This window comes from Glycine soja, chromosome 8, assembly GCF_004193775.1.
Source record: "Glycine soja cultivar W05 chromosome 8, ASM419377v2, whole genome shotgun sequence".
Classification (NCBI taxonomy): domain Eukaryota; kingdom Viridiplantae; phylum Streptophyta; class Magnoliopsida; order Fabales; family Fabaceae; genus Glycine; species Glycine soja.
The window spans coordinates 40,273,158-40,297,469 of NC_041009.1; the positions used below are offsets into that span (position 1 = coordinate 40,273,158).

Below are 24,312 nucleotides of genomic sequence, written 5' to 3' on the forward strand. Positions count from 1 at the left end.
TATGTAGTTATTTTTGTTTGTCTCTTGATGTTTCATGGTTTAGTGTTCTTGATTTTTCTGCCATAATTTACTGCTGAGATCTCCATTCTTTTCTTTGTGTGACCTTATTTCGGTTACGAGCTGTAATGTTCTATAAATTTTAATTGTAGATTAAACGTGGACGAAAGGTTTATGCTTTGTAATTTTTGTGTGTGTATTGCTTTCTTTAATTTATGGCGGAGGGGATTCAATCAAAAAGAAGAAAAAAAAATGCAGCCAACAATTTGAAGGCACAGAACTAATACTACTATAATACCTGATTTTAGTCATATGCATCCCAAAGGTTCTTTTATGTGTCTTCTTCTCATATTTTTATTAATGTTATAAGTTTAATTTTGGGTATCAAACAATTTTTCAATTTCTTTTTGATTTTGACGGAATAGTTTATGGTTTGTTTTGATTAATTATGAAGTTATTTGGTTCACTTATGTTTTTCTCATATCTTTTTTCTGCATTTTGATGTCTTATGACTTAGTGTTTTTGATGTTTCATGACTTAGTGAAGTACATATTATCCAATTATGTAATCCTTTGATTTACATATTTTTATTGTGCATCTTTTTTTTTTATTTCTAACAATATCAAAATATATAATATTAACACGTTACCTTGAAAATCATATTTTATTACCTATATTTAGCTCAACGAGTATCAGTCGTGCATGGGCACGGGCCTCTTGCTGGTTACAAACAAAAGCAACGTGCATCTAATGTGCCCTGTGTTATTTTTCTGTCGCATCAGATTCCTCTGCATGCCAGCTAAGTCACCCGTCAGATTTGGTCATTTTCATACATAAAAGATACTTTGACATTTTTTTGGTCTAACATAACTTCATTATATAGTTAATCAAGGTTTATATAGATCCCTCATTGATTCTCCTGATTAATTTAACTGTGGTTTACCTACTGGATGACCATTTTCAGCTTAGCAATTTAAGTTGAAATGAGACAACTATTTAAAAGATTGCTAGATATGCGAATTTGAAAGGAAATTTCTGTGCCAATTTAACCCAACTATCCAAATCTCGTAATACATTTTATCCTATATATTTCATATACCACGTTTTTATTTTCTTCTAATAGCCTTAACATTTAAAGCCTCTCTAAGTTAGATTATGTAACGTTAAGCCATAGAAGCATTATCGGTAATTCGCTGATTCAAGTAAAAAAATAATTTTAATCTCTTTAATAAGATATCAATTCGAGTCTTGTGATGAAAAACATAATTAAAAAAAATCTCATTGAAGAGTCAAATTTTTTAGTAAAAATTAATCAATGAGTACAATTGATAAATACTTAACATTAATAAAATGGTTAAAAAAGACTTAAAAGTATTAGTTACTCTCCTCCTAATGTTACCTGCAGGAAAAGTGTATGTGGTGATGTGATGTATGGTCTTCGTCATTATGCAAATTGAAAGCCAATTCCAATAAAAGATTACGTGTTTTATAAAGAAAATTAGTTGCTCCCAATTGGATCATAGCTACAATTAAGGAACAAGGCATGTACCAGATGTTATAGCCATGCAAGGGACTGAAGGGAGAGTGAGATTGCCCATCAAACATTAACTAAAATGTCCATTTCCATTCTCTGCCCCTAAGATTAGGCCAGCCCCACCACAACCCAAACCCTGCCAAACCTAAACAAATCACCCCCACATGACTCTTTGGATCATTGCCTTTATGACCCAAGACACCTACCAAAAAAGATACTATGAACTGAAGGAGAAAGGCAATATAGCCACTATAGCCAGCTAGAAAACAACTAAGCAAATATTATGATTTATGAACCCCATTAAACCACACTCAATAATATATATATACCCAATCTGACATGTTTTTTTCTCCTCATATGTCCACAAAACATGGCACTTTTGCAACAAAAACTAAGCTTCTCATGTCTACTAATACTTTGCTTAGCCACTGTGGTTTCTTCACACAGCAGGCCTTATACAACTCCAAGTGTCACACGCTTGACTGATTCTTTTCCTCGTGTGCAAGTTGATAGTGCTTTTTCTAAGACCTTTGGTGCCAAAAATATTCAGTTTCTTAGTAATGGATCCACGGCCACATTGGCTCTTGACAAAATCACAGGTTAGTATGAAGAAGTTCCTCAATTAACTCAAGTTATTAAAATTTTGCACTTTTCTTTCTCTTTTTATTTGTACCATTTTCAAAACATATGCTATTATTAATTTATTCTATAGGCTCTGGCTTGGTATCACAAAGCAGATACTCCTATGGATTCTTCAGTGCTGCAATCAAATTACCTTCTGGTTTGTCACCTGGAGTTGTTGTTGCATTTTATGTAAGTTCATTGCTTCTTTGCTTAAGAGTCTTTATTTAATTATGAATTTATGATATATATATATAGTAGCACGCACAGCATAGACACTTACTTCATTGACAAGATTCTTTACTATTATGTTTACCTTTGAGGTTATGAATGTCCTCGAGAAATTAACAAGAGAAAACATCAGTTGTCTAATGCAGATAAATTTCCTCACAACCATGATGAGATAGATATTGAACTGCTTGGTCATGATAAGAGAAATGATTGGGTAATTCAAACGAATATCTATGCCAATGGAAGTGTCAGCACAGGGAGAGAAGAGAAATTCTATTTCTGGTTCGACCCAACACAACAGTACCATTACTACAGCATCTTGTGGAACAGTTATCACACAGTGTAAGTATTACAAGTCTTGTTTCAATCTTGAAATTGAAAGAACAGAAAGCGAGGAATGCTAACAACACACCAAGTGGCACATTTCTTTTAATGCAGTTTTTTTATAATGGTTAAAATTTATTAAAAATTATAATATATTCATTAAAGACGTGAGATACATAAAATTATGTTTTTTTAATAAATTTCAATTTATTAATAAAAAAGTACATGTGTTATTATTTCTGATAGCGAAATGAAAAGAATTCTTGATTAATATTTCGGCTCCCTCCTCTTTATCTTATCTTTTAAGGCGTTTTGAATATTCTTCTATTCACTTTATTTTTTTTATTGTGTATAATATGATTTTACTGCTGTTGTCTTTATTATTATTGAATTTTTATTATTGATAAAAATTCTCTTGTTAGGATCATATGAATCAATTGAAAAAACATCAGATTTAATAGCAGTATACTAATAGATGATCCAATTGTGGATTTTGTAGGTTCTTAGTGGACAATATTCCAGTTAGGGAATTCATACACAGCAACACATACCCTTCTATTTATCCATCAAAGCCAATGTCAGTGTATGCCACAATATGGGATGGTTCACAATGGGCTACTCATGGAGGCAAATACCCAGTTAACTATAAGTATGCACCATTTGTTGTTTCATTTGCACAAATAGAATTGAGTGGCTGCATATCTGACCCCACAGCCGCAGTTTCTTCATGCTCTAAGGCCAGTCCTTCGGGCCTAGACCCAGTTAATGGATCAGAGTTTACTAAGCTATCACAGCAGCAGATAGCAGCTATGGATTGGGCAAGAAGGAAACTCATGTTTTACTCTTACTGCAATGACCGATCCAGATTCAAAGTCATGCCACCAGAATGCCATTGATCTAAATTAATTGAGAAAAATTAAGAAAAGGGAATTCCTGAAAAAGTAGTTATTAATTTATCATGAAGGAAACAATAGTCATACTTTATATAAATTAATACCACTTTTCATCCCTTCATGGTAAAGATTTTTTGAGGAATTCTCCTTTCATAATTTTTCTGTTAAATATTAATCTTTACTTTTTTTTCTCTCAAGAGTGGGGAATAATAATTATAATGTTGTAACATCAATTCTTTGGCTCAATAATTGCACGAAAGTGTCAGAAAGAGCACTTGAACAGAAAATGGACAAATTAATATAATGTATTTTATACGTTTCTATACCAATTCATGTACCGAGACATGAAGGTGCTAATTAGTACTCTTGTCTAGTGTGTAGTGTCTTCTTATAGTGTTACCATTCAACTATACACAAGGCATTGAATTAATTATATTTGTTTATCGACAAATATTAGAAATAAGTTTTTGTTATTTGAGAAAATTTGTACTCTTTGTTGCTTCTTCTTTAATTATCAAATCAATCTTATAACTCTTAAGAATTGAATTACAAATTCAGATGTGATTGAGAGGCTTTATTTGAAACTTGATCTTATTACCCCTAAGCATGTAGATCAACTAGAATGAAGTTATTCTAGCTTCATTAACGATATTGTGTTTTTAAATGTAAAACTTTTTTAAATACTCACAGGAAAAAATTATTGTTTATTGTAATTTATTTAACTCGAACCGTATTATTTTTAGTAAAAAAATAGTTGTGATTTGTAATAAAAAAATTATCTTACCCAAGTGAGGCCCATTGTGATTGGAGTCCAAGTATTAGCCTAAAACGCCAAGAAGATGTTATTGTGGCTTTGGCTCAAGTATGTATGTTGTGAAACTATATGATTAATTGAGAAAACATTAAAATTGTAAGTTGTTGCGTCTCAAATGTTTTAGTTATGGTTTTAATGAAATAGACATGTATCAACAATAATATGGTTGACATTAGTGATAATATCTTGTATTCTTTATTTTTAGGTATAAAATAAATCATGTTAAAAAAAAAATCTATCTTATACATACTCAGTCTCGTATAAAGATTAACTACTACTTTGGACGACAACTATTTTATACGAGTAAAAAAAATAGGCTAAGAGACTAAAAAATAATGGGACTATTCGACCGTGTACTAAATAAGAATAAGAATATCCACCAAAAATAGAGAGAAAAAACACAAAACAACAACATCCATAGGCATGACATCTTAACGGGGTTATGTGCCGAAAGAGTCGACATACCATGTGGCCTGAACAGCTGAACTTGCAGAATAGCTAGATTCCTTCACTGAAAGTTGGAACCTTCTGCAAACAGTCTTAGACAAACCATATATGATAAGTTGGGTATAGCCTTGGCTTGTGGGACAGAAGTCTTAACTGAAGTTGGAGAAACAGTAGACATTGGTTTGGAGATCATAAGATAAATTTAGGTCTGTTTTTTGCTTAATAATGTTTTTAGTATGGAAATTATTTTATGAAGATTTTAGATACTTGGCCTGGTTGTGCCGAACCCTTGTAGTTGATCCAATGTTTTAATATATTGGACCGGTAGTTGAAACACTAAAAGCACTTCATAATGTATTAGCTCAACAGCAATTACATTTGGGTCTAATGGGTAGTAAAGAAATTTATTTTTAATATTATATAACATTTTACGTAATAAAATAATATAAAATTATAAGAAATTATAAATTAATACAAGTACTAAATTATATACTAATAATAATTTGTATGATGAAAAATGTTATATATCACTAATGGAAAACGATTGTTTTAGAACGCTCTTATCAAGCCTTTGTAAAAATAATTTATTGAGTTATTTGAAACACAAAAGGATTAAATAAACAAAGAGATAAAAGAATAAAAATACATACATTTTTATATTGATTCGTGCCATTTTAAAAATTAAGTCATTAAATTTTATTAGTTATCAAAGTTATAAAGTATTTTTTTCTAACCCATTTGTGCCCCATCTCCAAATAATCTTTATGTTGATCTTTTTAAGCAAACAACCCAAATATTCTTTATCACTTCGAGGCATGACAACTCTAGATTCTAAGTTGGGGTCTAAAACTCATATCTACTTTAATAAAGACACTAGTTGGATCCGATAAGCTTTTCGAATGTCAAAATATTATTAATGTCTCCACCAAGACATTAGACTCAAACATAGGCATAAAACCTTTTGTTCCTGCCGAACACCTTTGCCTATATGGTCTTGCTCCTAGTGGTCCTTCTATATTGGGAATGTAATTAGTTAGAAGGGGGTAAAAAAAAACATTTTGACACTTAATTAACGTCTTAGGTTTGAACAATAAATATGATAATAAATACGTAAAATAAATAATGGTCTTTGTATAAAGGATTGTGCTTTTATTTATACAACTACAACTTTAAACCTTTTTGTGCAAATTAACATTTAGGTAATCTGCACCTAAGTGTGATTAAGGAGTTTATACACCCCTTAGGCCTTCACCAAATTAGGCCGAATAGTTATCTTGTATACACTTTTTTTTTTGGTATTGTTTGTGTATTATTGAATTTTTGTTAAGTTACCCATCTAAAATAATAACCTCAAAATTAAAGAGAAATTCCATTTTTATCTATCAGCCATACATTACTATCCATGTACACTGCCCAATGGTGCAGAATGGATGCAAGCAGTCGCAGTGATCCTTTCCGTTTGCATCTTGTCTTGCTGACAACCATAGACCCGCCGCACTCCCACTGCCAAGACACGGTAGGGCTCATCAGTTGTTGAAGTTGATGATGTTGCTTTTCCCTTTCAACTGGGTTTCTTTTTTGTTATTATTTTATTGGAAATTTTGGCCAACATAACACAATAATGCTAATAATTATTTTTAGATCATAATAATACTAATGATTTTGAAACATTATTAATATAAATTTTTATATTATCAACTAATTAAATTTACTTTATATATGATTTTAATAAAAATTAATAATTTCTTTTGATGTGTAATAACAACATGAGGTTTGAATTTCAATTCAGAATCTCATCTAAATTACCAAACCTTCCACCCTTAATTTAATAATAGTGTATGCCAGTGCATTTCAATTGTATTATTATTATTATTATTATTATTATTATTATTTCATTTAAACTTTAATTCGTTTCATTTTAATAAAAAATTTATAACCTTTGACCAAATTTACTTATTCTATATTAATTTCAAAATTATAAAAAAATTTAATTACACTTTTTACCTCCAAAGTTTCACAATGTCACAATTTTCCCCCAATTTTTTGTTTTGCAAAATATGCCTATCAATTTACGAAACATCACAAATTTTGCCCCCACATAAAAAAAAATCACCATAATTGATGAAAAATTGTCACAAAATTTCTTGATAGTAATTTTTAGGAGCAAAATTTGCAAAAAGAAAAGAAGACAATCCGCCATATTTGTAAAACTTTAAAGAACAAAAAAGTACAATTAAACGTATATTCAATCCTAATTTTAAGAATATACTTGAAATAGAGGAGTACTAGCAATAATTTTCTAACACATTTATCTTGATATTTTAGGCTTAAATACTTATTTTTTATAATTAGTTAAAATTTATTAAAAATCATAAAATAATGAATAAGACTCATCAAATAAAAAAAATTCAAATAAGTTAAAAACAAGTGTTGGAGGGTTGCTATCATTTCTCTTATAAATATTATTGGATAAACTTACATCTAACAAAGGCTAATTTTAATTTGATGGGTTATGATTTATTGATTTTCTGCCGCTGGTTTTGTATTTTTCATGATCGGGTCAACGCTGGAGTTTCTCCTATTCCCTCGTGAAATTGAATTTTGTGCATTATAAGACCACCTTATCTTGGACTTTCAACAAACAATTAGCCATTAGATTGCGTTTAAAAAAAACTTTACAAAATTTAATTTTAAAAAAATTCCAATTCAAACACGTACCATTAAAAACACAATTTAGACCATAAGAGTTTGACGTATTAAGAGACCCATCCCATGTAACATAGTGTGTCACGCTGACTTGTGCAAATGCAGGGGATAGAAATAGACAAAAGAGATAAAACTTAAAAGGATGAACATCAAGAAAAAAAATCAACAATGTCATAACTCATAACTCGTGTAACAAAAAAAAAAAAAGGATTTTGTTTTTATCATCATTATCATTGAGGCACTGATAGTTGATCATCCAAGGAAGGCACTAGTGTTTCTCAAAGCCATGCTGGGTTCTTCAAGGGATTAACAACAGCCTTCACTTGCAAGTAGTTTTTGAGACTATACTCTCCTTTTTCTCTGCCTTGACCACTCATTTTGTACCCTCCAAAGGGAATTGCAGCATCAAATGTGTCAAAGCAGTTTATCCAAACTGTTCCAACTCTCAGTGCCCGCGTCAAAGTGTTTGCAGTGTCCATGTTCTTTGTGAACACTCCTGCCGCAAGCCCGTAACGTGTGTTGTTCGCTCTTTGAACTACCTCACCAAGGTCCCTGGAGTCATCAACACAAAAATTAATGCACAAAGCACAACACATGTATGGTAGTATAATACCATTCTCTGCAAAGTAATTAACTAACACTAGTTGTTTTCTTACTTGAATTTTAATATGGATTGGACTGGACCAAAGATCTCATCCTTTGCAATCAGCATGCCATCCTGGTGATTGTTACAAATTCAATTGAAAGCATTATGAGTTGTATTTTAACTTTTCAGAGTCTCTTCTGATAAGGTGAAAATGCAACTAGAAAGATGTACCTTAACATTTGAGAAGACTGTAGGTTGAATGTAGAAGCCCTTGTTGCCAAGCTTGTCTCCTCCTGTTTCAAGGGTTGCCCCGCTTTCAACACCGGATCTGATGTACCTCAGTATTTTCTCAAATTGGTCTGAATCAATCTGATTGTTTGGATCATACAAGAAATAATCAGTGTATTTAGACATTTTAAAAAGAGTCATACATTAAGAAAAGGGAATGTCAAAGTAGTAGCAATGTAACATTCTTTCTGGGCATTTTAGTACAGTGAAGCCTCTAGTATCTGAAAATCATAAGGACGGATCCAGAAACCTATTAAAGGGGGTTCTTCCTTTGTAATTGTTTAAAATGTCTAACTTTTAATAAGTAATAATTTTTTTTTAAAAAATATTTATTATTTTTACAAAAAATTGAAACTAATTTTTATTTTAAATGATAATAACCTTAACCGTTATCATAAAAACAACAAACACACAATTAGTACTACATAATTTTATTCTAGTTATCACCTTAACCATTACAGTAATAATAACAAACACAACTAATTTTACACTAACTAACCTTAATGATTATTATAATAATAACATAAATAATTAATTTTACATCAACTAACTTAAAAATATATTTCTATATACATGAGAAGTACCAAGGGAGGGGCGCTCGGGCCACTGCCCATCCATCTTTGATCATAAGGATGGTAACATATATCCGGTCATCAGCAATCAGCATTGAGTTAGTGAAGCACAGACACAATGCCAAATTGTTGGACGTATTATACCCTCAGACAACTTTTGGAAAACAGGGTTCAAAGATCAAACATGAGGATGCAATGTATAGGATTTTCATTGCAATTTACCTGAGGACCTTGCTCTATTCCCCCCTTGAATGGATCACCAACAACACGTCTCAAAGCACGAGCCTTTGCTTTCTGAACAAACTCCTCGTATACATTTTCATGTACAAATGTTCGAGACCCAGCACAGCAACATTGTCCCTGAATGTCACAAGCAACACCAATCAAGTTTTCAGAATTCTATGACAGAATTGTTTTACCAGAGCTCTATACTTTAAAATACCTGATTAAAGAATAAGGCAAAGTGTGCGAGCTCAACAGCCTGATCTACATCAGCGTCTTCACACACTATAAAGGGAGATTTCCCACCAAGCTCCAAAGTAACAGGCTTAAGATTGCTTTTAGCCGCCAGTTCAAGGACAACTTTCCCAGTATCAGTGGAACCGGTAAAAGCAAGCTGCGGGATAATGTAAAAAATTCATGCTGTTAAGACACTACTATCATGTCACATGTCTAATAATTCATTAGAATGAAAATAAACATCATATAAGTAATTGAAACTTCTCCACAAGATAAGGAAACTGAAATCAATGGCCATAAAATTTACAGAAATTCATGCAAGGCAACACTAAAACCATTACATTGTTCCACTACTGCTGAGGCTGAACATTATAGTTATTTAGTACCTTATCAACCTCCATGTGACTAGCAAGAGCAGCACCAGCAGTTGGACCAAAGCCGGAAACTACATTCAAAACACCAGCAGGAAGTCCAGCCTGCCAGACACATTACAAATTGGGAATGATGAGGATAGTAGATATCCATGAGTAAATTAAACTCCACAAAAATCATGCTTCTAACAAAATGAAGATTGGTCTATATTACTATCACACACCTCATGAAATAGTTTTGCTGCATATAAAGCAGATAATGGTGTCTGCTCAGCTGTTTTGAGAACAATGGTGTTGCCACAGGCCAATGCCGGTCCAACCTTCCAGGCAAACATGAGAAGAGGGAAGTTCCATGGAATGATCTGACCGGCAACACCAATCGGTTCGTGCAATGTTTGCACATGATAAGGTCCATCAGCTGGAACTGTTAGACCATGAATCTTATCTGCCCAACCTGGGGAGAATGAAAACACAAGTGTCACCACATTTTCACAAAACAAAGAGCATTCTAAGTTCCACATTTTGCATCCCACACACCAGCATAGTATCGAATCAGGCGAACAAGCATTGGAACTTCAATCTTAGCAGCTTGTTCATAAGGCTTTCCATTATCCCAAGTCTCAAGTGCTGCAAGCTCATCATTATGCTTCTCGATCAGATCGGCCACACGCAACAAGATCCTTTGCCGTTCCTATAAAATTACAGTAACAAGGAAGCAACAAAAAGGGATTTCAACTCAATCATGAGACCAAAGATCACATCTTTGTGAACTGCAGGAAAAACAAAATTATAGAGAGGTTATGATCAAATACATAAGCTGTCATCTTAGGCCATGGTCCATGATCAAATGCTTTTCGTGCAGCTGAAACTGCTCGATCAACATCTTCAGAGTGACCCTCAGCAACATGAGCAATCACTTCACCTGTCCTAGGATCTAAAGTTGGAAAAGTTTTACCTGATCCACAAGAATCCCAATAGTAAGATACCCCAAAAAAACACATCAAAATCTCTCTCTCTTCTTTTGCTTTTTCATCTTATTATTAAGTCAAAAACTCAACTTTATGACCAAAATCCTGGAGAGGAAGGATCGAAAGGCTTAAGATTAACAAAATAAACACTCACCAGAAGCAGCATCTACAAATTTTCCATCAATTAAGAGTTGGGTGTGTTCTACTTGTATTGATGGTTTAATGGGTTCTTCTTCAATGGCAGCAGAAGTGCTGAATTTACTTTGTCTTGAACCAAGGAAACCATTCCCACCTGAAAGTTTTTTTTTTGTCAATTTTGATGCATGCACAGAGTTACTTATGGCATCAAAAGGGCAATGAAAAATCCAAATTAAAACATCCAATTAAACATCAATTTCAAACATGAGTTTTAATTCACATGGTCACACACTCACACTCAACAAGAAACACAAAATACTAGGTAAAAAACGAGAGAATCTAGAAGTACAGTTAAGAAAACATAGGACAACCGGACATGTAGTAGTTGACAGCTACCAAAGAGTTACTTATGGCATCAAAAGGGCAATGAAAAATCCAAATCAAAACATCCAATTAAACATCAATTTCAAACATGAGTTTTAATTCACATGGTCACACACTCACACTCAACAAGAAACACAAAATACTAGGTAAAAAACGAGAGAATCTAGAAGTACAGTTAAGAAAACATAGGACAACCAGACATGTAGTAGTTGACAGCTACCAAACATTGAATGAACTGATCCGTACACAAAAAATGTTTCATTTTTTTTTTCAATTCCTACAATTTTCTCTTTCAAACAATCATCAATGAAATCAAACCCAGAAAAAAAAAATCAGTTCAAGAAAAAAAAAAGAAATTAACTAAAAGGAGAACATATCACTTAATAATTATTGTTTTTCAACTAAGAAAAATGATGAGACCACCATCACAAAGAACACATGCTCTACCTCGTGAAAAGAAAGAAGTAGAAGAAAAGGAGCGAGAGATAAGTCTTGAGATTCTGAGTGAAGAAGCCATGATAGTGTTCGTCTTCTCTCTCTCTTCACTAATTAAGTTCTATTAAATGGCTATTGGTTCCCCATTATATAAGAAAACGCATGATCAACCCAATGTGTTACTGTTTGTCACCCCACGCGATCAGGCTGATTTATTTACTTTTAAGAATTTTTTATATGCCGCTAATCTATGCATGTGTCTTGGTTCTTGCACATGTAGGTTGTCCTCATCCAAAATTGCATATCTTATAGTTGTATTACCTGAATTAGCAAAAGTGTCTTTAATGTTTTTTAATACTAGGTACTGGATTGCAAGTATCCTTTAGTTATACCATCTTAATTATTAAATGAGTTTTTAATGGTTTAAAAAAATATTTTTCACTGAAATAAATGTTGTTTGGGTTAAAAAAATCACTACAAATTGACAAGAAAAACGCTAATCACAAAATCTAGTTGATAAAGATTAGACTTATACTATTTTATAATGACATAAGTTCAAATTTCATTATCAATGCAAGGATTTTAGAATGTTTAAAATGATTAAAAATAGAACATGATAAAATATAATAAAATACAGTTATTGTTTAATTATTTTTATGATGGAATGAACAGGGATATAAACATATTTTATACCTTTGAAAATAGAGAAATAAATTAATAAAACTTATATCTATATCTATATTATATATAAAAGATAATGATTATGTTCGCTAAAACATTTTAATTAGTTTTTAGCTTCTTTTTTATTGGTTGAAAAGTTGATTTAACTATTTGATAAGCAAACTTTTTTAATAGTTTCTAACATTTTTTAAAATGTTACTTGAAAGTTGAAAGTTATATTCAATAAAATTAGGTTATTAAATTAGAAGTGTTCGGTAAAACTAGTTGTTGAAGTAACTGAAATGTGTAAAATAATATAAATACATATATTTATATTTTACTATTTTATTTTACATTTTTATGTTAAGTATTTTACTATTAATCTTATACTATTTCTTAAAATATTTTTAATCAAGTTTAAAATAATATAAGAAAATACACTTATATAGACATTATACTTTTGTTATGTTAATTAGTGTAATAGTTAAGATAAATCATCTTATATAAAATTATTTTAAAAAAATAGATAAAATATAATGTTGAAACAATAAATTAAATATTATAATTGGTACAATGGTTAAAATAAATATTATAACATAAAAGAACAAAAAAAAACTATCATCTATCACTATCAACGTCTTAATTTATAATATTAAATTAATAAAATAATAGTATAATAATTAAATTAAGAATACAATATTAAAATATTCAAAATATAATATATAAATATCCAAAATCCTATGTTTCTTTTTTATTGTTTTTATTTTTTTACTCATCATATTGGAGGATTTTACAATCAAAATATTGTAAAGATAACCTATCAAAACGTTATATGGAAAGTGAAAAAAAATTAAAAATATCATTAATTGGAGAGAAAAGACTAGTGTGCACATTGTGAAACAAAATGAGGAGGTATATATGTTAAAGGAAAAAAGGAGATAGCAAACAACATAGAGTGTTATTTTTATCGTCACTAATATATTACATTTTATATATATTATTTTTATATTTCAATCTCCTATTATTTTCTCTTTCAAACAATCATCAATGAAACCAAACCCAAAAAAAATCAGTTCAAGAAAATAAAATTGAAATTAACAAAAAAGAGAACAAATCACTCATAAAGTGTTTAATAGAGTGGAATGAAAGTAAATTGAATTAAAATTTTAAATTAAAACAGAGTATAAAAATGTATATTTTATTGTCGATAACGATTGATGTGAATGACTACAGTTTGTCTCTTAACTAATATGATACTTTTTAATACAAGGCAATTTGTTCCATGGTCTACCCAATGAAGACCCATATGCACACTTGGCAACATATATTGAGATATGCAATACTGTCAAGATTGTCGGTGTGCCAAAAAATGCTATTCGGCTCAGCTTATTTTCAGTTTCATTATCTGCAGAAGCCAAGAGGTGGCTGCATTCATTCAAAGGTAATAGCTTAAGGACTTGGGATGAAGTTGTGGAAAAGTTTTTGAAGAAATATTTTCCTGAGTCCAAGACAGTAGAGGGAAAAGCTACAATTTCTTCATTCCATCAATTTCCCAATGAATCTTTGAGTGAAGCTTTAGAACGGTTCTGTAGCTTGCTGCAGAAGACCCCCACACATGGATTTTCTGAGCCTATACAATTGAACATCTTCATTGATGGGTTAAGGCCGCAGTCGAAGCAGTTACTAGATGCTTCTACAGGAGGTAAAATTAAATTAAAGACTCCTGAAGAAGCAATGGAGTTAATTGAGAATATGGCTAATAGTGACCATACAATCTTGCATGACAGAACACATATCCCCACCAAAAGGAGTTTATTGGAGCTGTCATCACAAGATGCTTTGTTGGCTCAAAATAAGTTGTTGTCCAAGCAGCTTGAAGCTTTAACTAAAACATTAAGTAAGTTGCCAACTCAGCTTTCTGCTAGTCAACCTTCACCTTCTTTTGTTTTGCAGGTTGCATGTTGTGCTATTTGTGGTGGTGCTCATGAGTCAGGCTGTTGTATTCCCACTGAGGATCATGCACATGAAGTTAATTACATGGGAAACCAGCCTAGACAAAATTTTGATGCAGGTAGATTCTCAGGATTTCAGCAGGGCCAAAATCATAACCAACAGTATGGACAGTGGAGAGCTCATCCTAGTAATCAATTCAACAAAGACCAGGGAGGGCCATCCAATAGGCTGTAGCAACAAGGGCCTAACCTCTATGAGAGAATGACAAAGCTGGAAGAGATTCTTGCTTAATTCATGCAGGTTTCATTGTCAAATCACAAGAGCACTAAGTCGGCCATTAAAAATTTAGAGATCCAAGTGGGACAGTTGGCCAAGCAAATTGCTGACACTTCTTCCAGCAAATTTGGAGCAAACACAGAGAACAATCCAAAGGAAGAGTGTAACGCTGTGATGACCCGTGGCAGGATGGCAACCATGGCTGAAGAAGAGAAGGATGAGAAGATGGTGGATGGAGATAAACAACAGCTGGTAATTGAACCAACACCGGAATCAGTGGACCCTTTTTGTGAACTTGAGGAGGTGGAAGATGAAGAGGATGATCAGGAGAAGGAGAATACAATAAGCAAGAATGAGAGGGAAATAAATGATGAGAAAAAGAAAGAAAAATAAAAAGAAAGAGAAAGAGAAAAAGAAAAAGAAAAAAATGAGAAAGAAGAAAAGAAATAAGAGAAGAAAAAGAGTAAGAGCGAGCTTGCTAGAGAAAAGAAGAAAGAGGTAGCTCCAGCTGAAGGGAGAGAGGTTCCATACCCATTGGTACCTTCAAAGAAGGATAAGGAGTGTCATCTAGCTAGATTTCTTGATATCTTCAAGAAGCTAGAAATCACTATGCCCTTTGGAAAAGCTCTACAACAGATGCCGCTCTACTTTAAATTTCTGAAAGATATGCTAACCCAAAAGGGCAAGTACATACACAGTGACACCATAGTTGTGGAAGGAAACTGCAGTGCCGTTATCCAACGCATCCTTCCACCTAAGCATAAAGATCCAAGTAGTGTCACTATTCCTTGCTCGATCAGTGCAGTTTCAGTGGGAAAAGCTCTTATTGATTTAGGAGCAAATATTAATTTGATGTCGCTCTCGATGTGTCGGAGGATGGGAAAGATGAAGATAATTCCTAAGGGATTCAATCTGTAGTTAGCTGATTGGTCCATCACTAGGCCATATGGAGTTATAGAAGATGTTTTGGTTAGAGTGAAACATTGCACTTTCCCAGCAGACTTCGTTGTGATGGACATAGAAGAAGATGCTGAAATTCCCATAATTTTGGAACGTTCTTTCATGTCAACCGCCAATTGTGTAGTAGATATGGGGAAAGGTAAACTAGAATTAAGTGTGGAGGATCAAAAAATTTCATTTGATTTATTTGAAGCAATGAAGCACTCAAATGATCAGCAGGTCTGTTTTGATGGGGAAAAGGTGGAACAGGAGATAGAATTAGTAGCTACAGCCATGGTACTGCAGTCCAGTTTTGGAAAAAGCATTGAATAATCATGTAGAATGTCTGACCAAGGAAGAGGAAGAAGAAGTGCAGGCTTGTATTAAGGAGTTAGATGGTGCAAGGGAAAAGTCTACTAAACATACAATGTTTGAAGAATTGAAGAGTAGCCGGCCAACAGAAAAACCCAAAGTAGAATTGAAGACTCTGCCTGCACACTTGAAGTGTGTATTTTTGGAGAAAAATGAAGCCAAACCAGTCATAATTAGCAGCTCCTTGAAGAAGGCAGAAGAGGATCAGCTGGTGCAAACTTTGAAGAAGCACAAAGAAGCGATTGGATAGCACATCTCTGATTTGAAAGGGATTAGTCCATCTTACTGCATGCACAAAATTAACATGAAATCTGATTACAAGCCAGCGAGACAGCCACAAAGACGACTGAATCTAGTCATGAAAGAAGAGGTGCACAAGGAAGTACTCAAATTACTGGAAGCAGGACTCATTTATCCCATCTCAGATAGTGCGTGGGTCAGCCCTGTGCAGGTTGTTCCCAAGAAGGGAGGTATGATAGTGATTAAAAATGAGAAGAATGAACTAATTTCCACAAGGACTGTCACTGGGTGGAGGATGTGCATAGACTATAGGAAACTGAATGATGCTACTCGGAAAGACCATTATCCACTTCCCTTCATGGACTAGATGATTGAAAAACTCACAAGGCAATCATTTTACTGTTTTCTGGATGGATATTCTGGCTATAATCAGATTGCAATGAATCCTAAAGATCAGGAGAAGACAACTTTCACTTGCCCATTTGGCGTGTTCGCTTATAGGCGTATGCCTTTTGGTATTTGCAATGCTCCGAATACTTTTCAGAGGTGCATGATTGCAATATTTTCTATATGGTGGAGAAATGTATCAAAGTTTTTTTGGATGATTTCTCTGTTTTTGGCTCATCTTTCGATTGTTGTCTATCAAATTTGGAGAGAGTATTGGAGAGATGTGAAGAATCTAATCTGGTGCTTAACTAGGAGAAATGTCACTTTATGGTTCAAGAAGGCATTGTGCTGGAGCATAAAATTTATGTGAGGGGGATTGAGGTAGACAAGGCAAAGATTATTGTCATTGACAAACTCCCTCCTCCAGTAAATGTCAAGGGAGTGAGAAGCTTTTTAGGACATGTTGGGTTTTACAGGCGATTCATAAAAGATTTCTCAAAAGTTGCCAAACCACTCAGCAATTAGTTGAACAAGGATGTTGCATTTGTGTTTAATGGAGAATGTTTGGAGGCATTTAATGATCTAAAGACCAGACTAGTATCTGCTCTAGTGATTACAGCACCAGATTGAGGGCAAGAGTTTGAATTGATGTGTGATGCTAGTGAGTATGCAGTAGGTGCTGTGCTTGGGCAGAGAAAAGGCAAAGTCTTTCATGCTATTAATTATGCCAGCAAAGTTTTGAATGATGCACAGGTTAACTATGCTACCACTAAAAAAGAGATGCTGACAATTGTCTATGCACTTGAAAAGTTTAGATCTTACTTGGTGGGATCAAAAGTCATCATCTGCACTGATCATGCAGCAATTAAATATTTGCTCAACAAGGCCGATTCTAAACCTCGGCTGATAAGATAGATTCTACTGCTTCAAGAATTTGATTTGGTTATTCGGGATAAAAAAGGATCTGAAAATGTTATAGTGGACCACTTATCACGATTGGTTAATGAGGAAGTCACTTCAAAAGAAGCAGAGATTAGAGATGAATTCCCTGATGAATCCCTGTTCATTGTGAATGAAAGACCTTGGTTTGCTGATATGGCCAATTTCAAAGCAGCGAGAATCATTCCTAAGGACTTCACTTTGCAGCAAAAGAAGAAATTCTTTCATGATGCTCGATTTTACATATGGGATGACCCACATTTGTTCAAGATAGGAGCAGACAATCTTCTCAGAAGATGTGTGACAAAGGAGGAGGCCAAGAATATATTATGGCACTGTCACAACTCACCCTGTGGAGGCCATTATGGTGGAGATAAGACAGCAACTAAGGTCCTGCAATCTGGGTTCTTTTGGTCAATGCTGTTCAAGGATGCTCACCAGCATGTGTTGCAATGTGATCATTGTCAGAGGATGGGTGGGATTTCGAAAAGGAATGAAATGCCTCTACAAAATATTATGGAGGTTGAAGTCTTTGACTGTTGGGGGATTGATTTTGTAGGTCCCTTCCCTCCATCCTTTGGCCACGAATACATCTTAGTAGCTGTCGATTATGTGTCTAAATGGGTTGAAGCAGTGGCCGCCCCAAAGAATGATGCTAAGACCGTAGTAAAATTCTTAAGGAAAAACATCTTTGCACGATTTGGGGTGCCTCGAATCTTAATCAGTGATAGAGGCACACACTTTTGTAATAATCAGCTACAGAAAGTGTTGAAGCATTACAATGTAACACACAAGGTAGCATCCCCTTATCACCCTCAGACCACCAAGCGGAAGTGTCAAACAAGGAATTGAAGAAGATTTTAGAAAAGACAGTGGCTGCAACTCGGAAGGATTGGTCACTTAAACTGGATGATGCTTTATGGCATATAGAACTGCATTTAAGACTCCAATAGGCTTATCCCCATTTCAATTGGTCTATGGCAAGTCTTGTCACTTACTAGTGGAAATGGAGCATAAGGCATATTGGGCCTTAAAATTTTTGAATTTTGATGAAGCCGTATCCAAAGAGCAAAGAAAGCTACAACTCTTGGAGTTGGAAGAAATGAGACTGACTGCATAGGAATCTTCAAGGGTGTATAAAGAGAGGGTCAAAACCTATCATGATAAAAAGTTACTAAAGAAGGACTTCCATCCATGACAACAGGTGTTGCTGTTCAATTCAAGGCTGAAACTGTTTCCTGGTAAGCTTAAATCTAAATGGTCAGGGCCATTTATCATCAAGGGAGTCAAACCATATGGAGCAGTAGAGTTGTGTGATCCTCAATCTAAGACTCCAAACAGAACATGGGTAGTGAATGGCCAGAGGTTAAAGTTGTACCATGGTGGAACCATTGAAAGATTAACCACTGTTCTATACTTACAAGAATCTTGAAGACCGATTCTTTAAGCTAGTGATGTTAAAAGAGCGCTTCCTGGGAGGCAACCCAGTCCTCTTTCTATTTTCATTGCATTTAGTTATAGCTTGCTTGTTTGTGGTTGAATGGAGCATTTTCAGCATGTTTTGCATTGCATAAAGGGGTTGGATGAGCTTCTTTGAAGCTGTGGACGAAAAATAACTTTAGAAAATTTTTCAGTAGTCCACTTGCTAAGTGCATTACTCGCGCTACATGAATCTTTCTTCATGCGCTAAGCGAGTTGTTACTTTCGTTAAGTGCCTCGACCCCTGTTTTTTTTAGCTTATAGGGTCCCGCTAAGTGCAAACCCTGTGTGCTAAGCCCAAAAACCACTCTATGATTCCATTTTCTGGAATTGGGCTAAGCGAGTCATCTCGCTAAGTACACTGATGTGTTAAGCGCTATTTCCTATCTGTTTTTGCATTTTTGAGAATTGGGCCCAGCGAGTCAGCCTGCTAAGCCCAATTTCTTCTCGGGATTGAAATAGCGCTAAACGAGACCCACTCACTGCATTAAGGAGCATGATATTCGCTAAGCGCGACCTATGGCCCGCTAAGCGTGAGTTGTAGGCCAATCAGAGCTGCATAACTTGCTCAGCACGACTCTTCGCGCTAAGCCCAATTTCTTCTCTGGAAATTCAATTTTTTTTTTGCATTAGGCTAAACGAGTTTTCTCGCTAAGCGCGTGAGTGTTAACTCAAACATCATTGTTGCTCGCTTAGCGAGTTAACGCGCTAAGCACAACTATCGAAACTGTCAAAAATAAGGCTTAACTGCCTTAGGCAGTTACATTCTTTGTGCCTTTAAAGCTTGCATTTTTTTCCTCTCACCCGTGACCACTTTTATCTGTGTTGTACTTCATTTTTTGCTTGCTCTCCTTGCTTCCCTTCTTGCTTCCAATTTCAGCAACCCAAGTAAGTTTTCTCTGCTTTCCTTTTCTATTTTTATTTTCAAAGTTTTAAACTTTAGGTTAGTTAACTTAGTTTACTGTTTAAAGCTTCGATTTTTGTTGTGATTACATGATGATAGGTTAGTTGTTAGTTAGAATAGTGTTAGGGGTTTTGATTACATGATGATAGGTTAGTTGTTAGTTAGAATAGTGTTAGGGGTTTTGATTCGCATACAATGTACGTCATTTAGACATGTTTTGGTTAAGATTTGAGGCCTAATAGAGGCCTATGTTGAGGAGCTGAAAAGCCCCAAGTTTTTCTAGAAATCTCGATGATCTCGCTAAGCGCGCCTGTGCGCTAAGCGAGTTCATCAGTTTTTGTTAAATATCTAGATTTTCGGATGAACTCGCTAAGTTGTCCCTTATGCGCTAAGCGAGTTCCTCTTCTCTGATAATGAATGCTCTGTGTGAACTCGCTCAGTCGATATTCTGCGCTAAGCGAGTTGATGTGTTTTCAAACACTTAGAAAATTTTTTGTTTTGTTGTTGGTGGCTAAGCGAGTCCTCTCACTAAGCCATTCAGCCCAGTTGGCCGAATAAGGCTAGGCTAAGCGAGCCAGTCTCGCTAAGCCTAAGGCAATTGTGTTTTCTGAATGTTTTGTCATACGCTGAGTGCGCCTTACCATGCTAAGCACCATTTCTTTCTTGTTTTGTAATTCTTGAACTTGGGCTTAGCGAGCTTGCTCACTAAGCCAATTTTTCTCTAGTAATATTGTCGCGCTAAGCGCACCGTATGCGCTAAGCGCAAATTGCTTTCTGTTTTGGAATTGGGCTTAGCGAGCCTGCTCGTTAAGCCAATTATGCAGTAGAGTAATTTCTTGTGTTATCTCGCTAAGCGCACCTCTGTCGCGCTAAGCGCTTAAGTTATTTTTCATAAGGCACGCTAACCGCATTTGTCGCGCTAAGCGCCCAGTCTGAATTTCAGTTTTATTTTCTGCTTTTCATTTCAAATAAAACCTATTTTAACTTGGTTTGTGTTTCTTTTGTGTAGATGACTTCTAGAAAAAGGAAAGCCTTAGCATCCAGGCCCCAGCCTCATTATGATACTTATAGATTCACATATGAGAACGCCTGGAACCGTTACGCTAACAACGTTCTTGGCTAGAACATCCTTCCAAAAAGGAACGTGAAGCTAATTATGACAGAATTTGATGAATTCAGGACAGAGCTGGTTAGAAGAAACGAGCACAGGACGCTAACTAATCTCATGGAGAGGAGCAAAGATGTGGCTCTCGTTAAAGAATTCTATGCTAATCTGTATGGCCTGGAGGATAAATCTCCAAAACAGGTCAGGGTTAGAGGGAACTTGATAAAGTTTGATGCTGATTCCGTTAACACCTTTCTGGAGACTCCAGTAGTTCTAGAGCCAGGGGAGAGTCTTCCCACATATTCCAGGTTCTGTAGACTACACCCAGACCCCCAAGAGCTGGCAGCCCGATTATGTATCCCTGGTAGGGGATTTGTTTTGAAAGCAGATGGCTAGCCATGGAAGCTTCTGAGGAAGGACCTCACGACCTTGGCGCAAACCTAGAGTGTATTGTCCTACTTCAACCTTGCCCCTACATCACATACTTCTGATCTGAACTTGGATAGGGCAAGGTTGGTGTATGGACTACTTATGAAGATGGATATGAATGTTGGAGCCCTCATTTCTGGACAAATCGGTCTTATGGCTCAGTCAAACACCTTAAGGCTCAGATTTCCAGCCCTCATCACTGCTTTATGCATGGCCCGAGAAGTCACCTCATACTCTCTGACTTTTGAGTCCCTCAGCCCAACCATTAATTTGGCATACATAAAGAAGAACTGCTGGAATCTGGACGGCCCCACAGTCAGCTTCCCAGGGACCTGCAATGCCAGGGCTAGAAGATCTGAGGGTCCATCTTCTTCTACTCCCCAAACATCTACTGCACTAGCTCCTATCCCTTCAGCACCAGTTCCAACTTATCCTAGCACCTCCGCTCAGAATGCAGATCTCATAATGCCGATGCTACAGAGTATCTACCAGGGCCTATACCTGGTGCTTCAGCGTCTTCAGAACCCAATTCAGCATAAGCATATTATGAGCATGTAAGAGTTTTCTCTGCAGGTGGCCTGGCCAAGAGTCCAGCCTTCTTCTCTTGGAGGAGGTGAGGCCTCCACAGCTCAGGAGCCTCAACCCGACCCGGAGGATGATTCAGAGGATTCAGAGGCCGCTCCCCCAGAGCCCTTCATACTAGAGGCTACCCCAGAGGCTGATCTAGTTATTGCGGAGGCTACTCCACAGGCATCACCAATATCTACACCAGCGCTAGAGTTGAACACCCTGCAGGGATCACCAGTAGGCATGCTTGTGCTGAATTTGACTGATGAGGAGGATGCCATGGATCAGGACCCATTTGCTGCACCATAGGACCAGTGACAGGATTTCTACTTTCCTATCTTTTGAACACTTTATTATCATTTTGTTCTTGGTACACTTTATAATTTGGTTTTATAATTATGTTTCAGTTTTTAAATTTCAATTATAGTTTTATTTTAGTTTTTAGTTTGTATGATAGCTTGTTTTAAGCTTGATTGAACAATTACATTTATATTATTCAGTGGTTGATGTTTGATTTTGAAAAATTCAGTGTTTGATGGTTTGAAATGATCAATTGCATGATTTGAGTGAAGTGTAATGCGCACATCATATGCTTTGAATGAGCATGCAGTGATTAGAAGAGAAAAAACATGGATTAGGACTATGACTGAAAATGTTAGTTGACAGATTGATTGTGAAGCTACTCATTAACCACAACCCGGTGAGTGTGTGACCTTTAATTGTGAGAGAACGACTAGCATTAAGTAATGATTTTTGCATGAATATCTGATTATGGAATTAATGCATGAGTTTGAAGATGATGAAGGTCATGTTTTGATTGAAATAACTACTTAGCCAAAAAGCTTACCTTGTGAATGAATGACATATCCTTTACACCCATGATTGAGCTAAAAATTTGATTGCTTGATCTGAACCCTGAGCCCATAAATTATATCTCCATCTACCTTGTCTTAGGTTGTAGGAGAGCATTATGGTTCAAAGCAAATTGGTCCCAAATTTGGGGGAGTTTATTGGGTGACAACTTCTAATGATAAGAAAATAACATCACACACAAATAAAGAGTTGCTGTTCAAAAAAAAAACTGTAAGTATTCAAAATAAAAGTGTGTGTGTTGTTATCTAAGAAAAAGTGAAGCTAAGTGTTTTAAGGCAAGTAATTGAAGCTGGAAATAAAAAGGAAAGAATTTATCTAAGGTTGAATGCTCTCCTAGAACTTAAGCTTTCGAATCCTAGAAAAACCATGATTTGTTTGCAGCCCAGCCTCATTACAAGCCTAGAAAAGTCCTTCAGATTCAGTTTGTGTGTTTTTTACTGTATGGCATGAGATGAAGTGTAAAGATTGAGACTTATGTTGGTTGTTGATTGATGAATAGCCTAAACACTTGTGCTTGAGAGAAACAGTAACCGTGAGGCTTTGGTTGATGATCCTTCCTTGATATCTGTCGTTCTTACTAGCTTATTTTAGTTGTGATAAGCATGTTCATATCTTTGAAAAGCTGAATGTCTTGTGAGAAGCTGTTGATTGAAACATTGTATGCAACTTATGTCATGTGATTGAATCCTTTGGAACAAACACTCTGGGAAGAACCATTGTGCTCTTATTACTTGAGGACAAGTGAACTGTTCTTTCTTTGCTTGAGGACAAGCAAAACTGTAAATTTGGGGGAGTTTGTTAGTCGTCTTTTACGACTAACTTTTGTATAGAAAAGTTTTCCAAAATGTATATATTTTCCCCAATTTATAGTTCTTTTTGTAGGAATGTAAATAATTCTTGTTTAGTTTTTATTTTTGCTAAGTAAAGACCTTCCTCATGGAATTAATGTAAATTTCACTTCAATTTCAGGTAAAAAGGAGAAATTTTGGAAGGTGCTGAAGTTGTTATCTCGCTAAGCCTGGTCCTTACGCTTAGCAAGATTCATCTGCTAAGCAAGACATCAGCCCGCTTAGCGAGTAAGAGAAATCTAAGAGAGAATTTGCCTCGTTAGCACACGCTCAGTGCGTCACCAGCTTGCCCAACGAGATTTTTGTCTCTCCTTGCGCTAAGCGCACCTGGCTCGCTGAGCCAAAATTCACTTACTCGCGCTTAGCGCAAAAATGGCGCTAAGCACGCCTTCGAGGACTAAAAGCTCTTTTTAAGCTTGAAGTGAAGAGAAAGAAAGGGGGGGTCCGAATAGACTGAGAGTTTGGCAGAAGAATAAAGGCGAAAAAGCAAAGTAAGGAAGCAAAAACCTTAGCTTTTAGGAGGATTTTAGGTTGAGGAGTAATTTCTAGGTTCCTAGAGGTGGAGGAGATATC

At 35.2% G+C, this 24,312-nt stretch overlaps 4 protein-coding genes across 5 annotated transcripts; 3 read left to right on the forward strand and 1 right to left on the reverse strand.

Annotated features, from left to right (window-relative positions):
* Positions 1-1,877: 1,877 nt before the first annotated feature.
* LOC114423169 (probable xyloglucan endotransglucosylase/hydrolase protein 33) lies at positions 1,878-4,032 on the forward strand. The gene is made up of 4 exons (XM_028389803.1): positions 1,878-2,130; positions 2,244-2,344; positions 2,517-2,725; positions 3,207-4,032. Exons 1-4 carry the CDS (start codon positions 1,902-1,904, stop codon positions 3,601-3,603), a joined length of 936 nt encoding a protein of 311 aa, XP_028245604.1. The 5' UTR covers positions 1,878-1,901; the 3' UTR covers positions 3,604-4,032.
* Positions 2,379-11,931, reverse strand: LOC114423167 (aldehyde dehydrogenase family 2 member B7, mitochondrial-like). Of its 2 annotated transcripts, XR_003668804.1 has the most exons (12): positions 11,781-11,931; positions 10,966-11,103; positions 10,656-10,798; positions 10,381-10,534; positions 10,068-10,297; positions 9,859-9,948; positions 9,456-9,629; positions 9,236-9,373; positions 8,385-8,522; positions 8,224-8,285; positions 7,735-8,119; positions 2,379-2,468 (listed from the first exon to the last, which is right to left on the reverse strand). XR_003668804.1 is itself a non-coding variant. In XM_028389802.1 (11 exons), exons 1-11 carry the CDS (start codon positions 11,848-11,850, stop codon positions 7,846-7,848), a joined length of 1,611 nt encoding a protein of 536 aa, XP_028245603.1. In that variant the 5' UTR covers positions 11,851-11,931; the 3' UTR covers positions 7,582-7,845. The 2 variants fall into 2 exon arrangements, 1 of the variants encoding a protein (XP_028245603.1); XM_028389802.1 differs by lacking the exon at positions 2,379-2,468 and having other exon boundaries at positions 7,582-8,119.
* On the forward strand, positions 11,897-14,615 carry LOC114424180. Its single transcript, XM_028391035.1, has 2 exons — positions 11,897-11,906; positions 13,699-14,615. Exons 1-2 carry the CDS (start codon positions 11,897-11,899, stop codon positions 14,613-14,615), a joined length of 927 nt encoding a protein of 308 aa, XP_028246836.1.
* Positions 14,616-16,272: 1,657 nt separating this feature from the next.
* On the forward strand, positions 16,273-18,386 carry LOC114424181. Its single transcript, XM_028391036.1, has 2 exons — positions 16,273-16,438; positions 17,557-18,386. Exons 1-2 carry the CDS (start codon positions 16,273-16,275, stop codon positions 18,384-18,386), a joined length of 996 nt encoding a protein of 331 aa, XP_028246837.1.
* Positions 18,387-24,312: the final 5,926 nt, after the last annotated feature.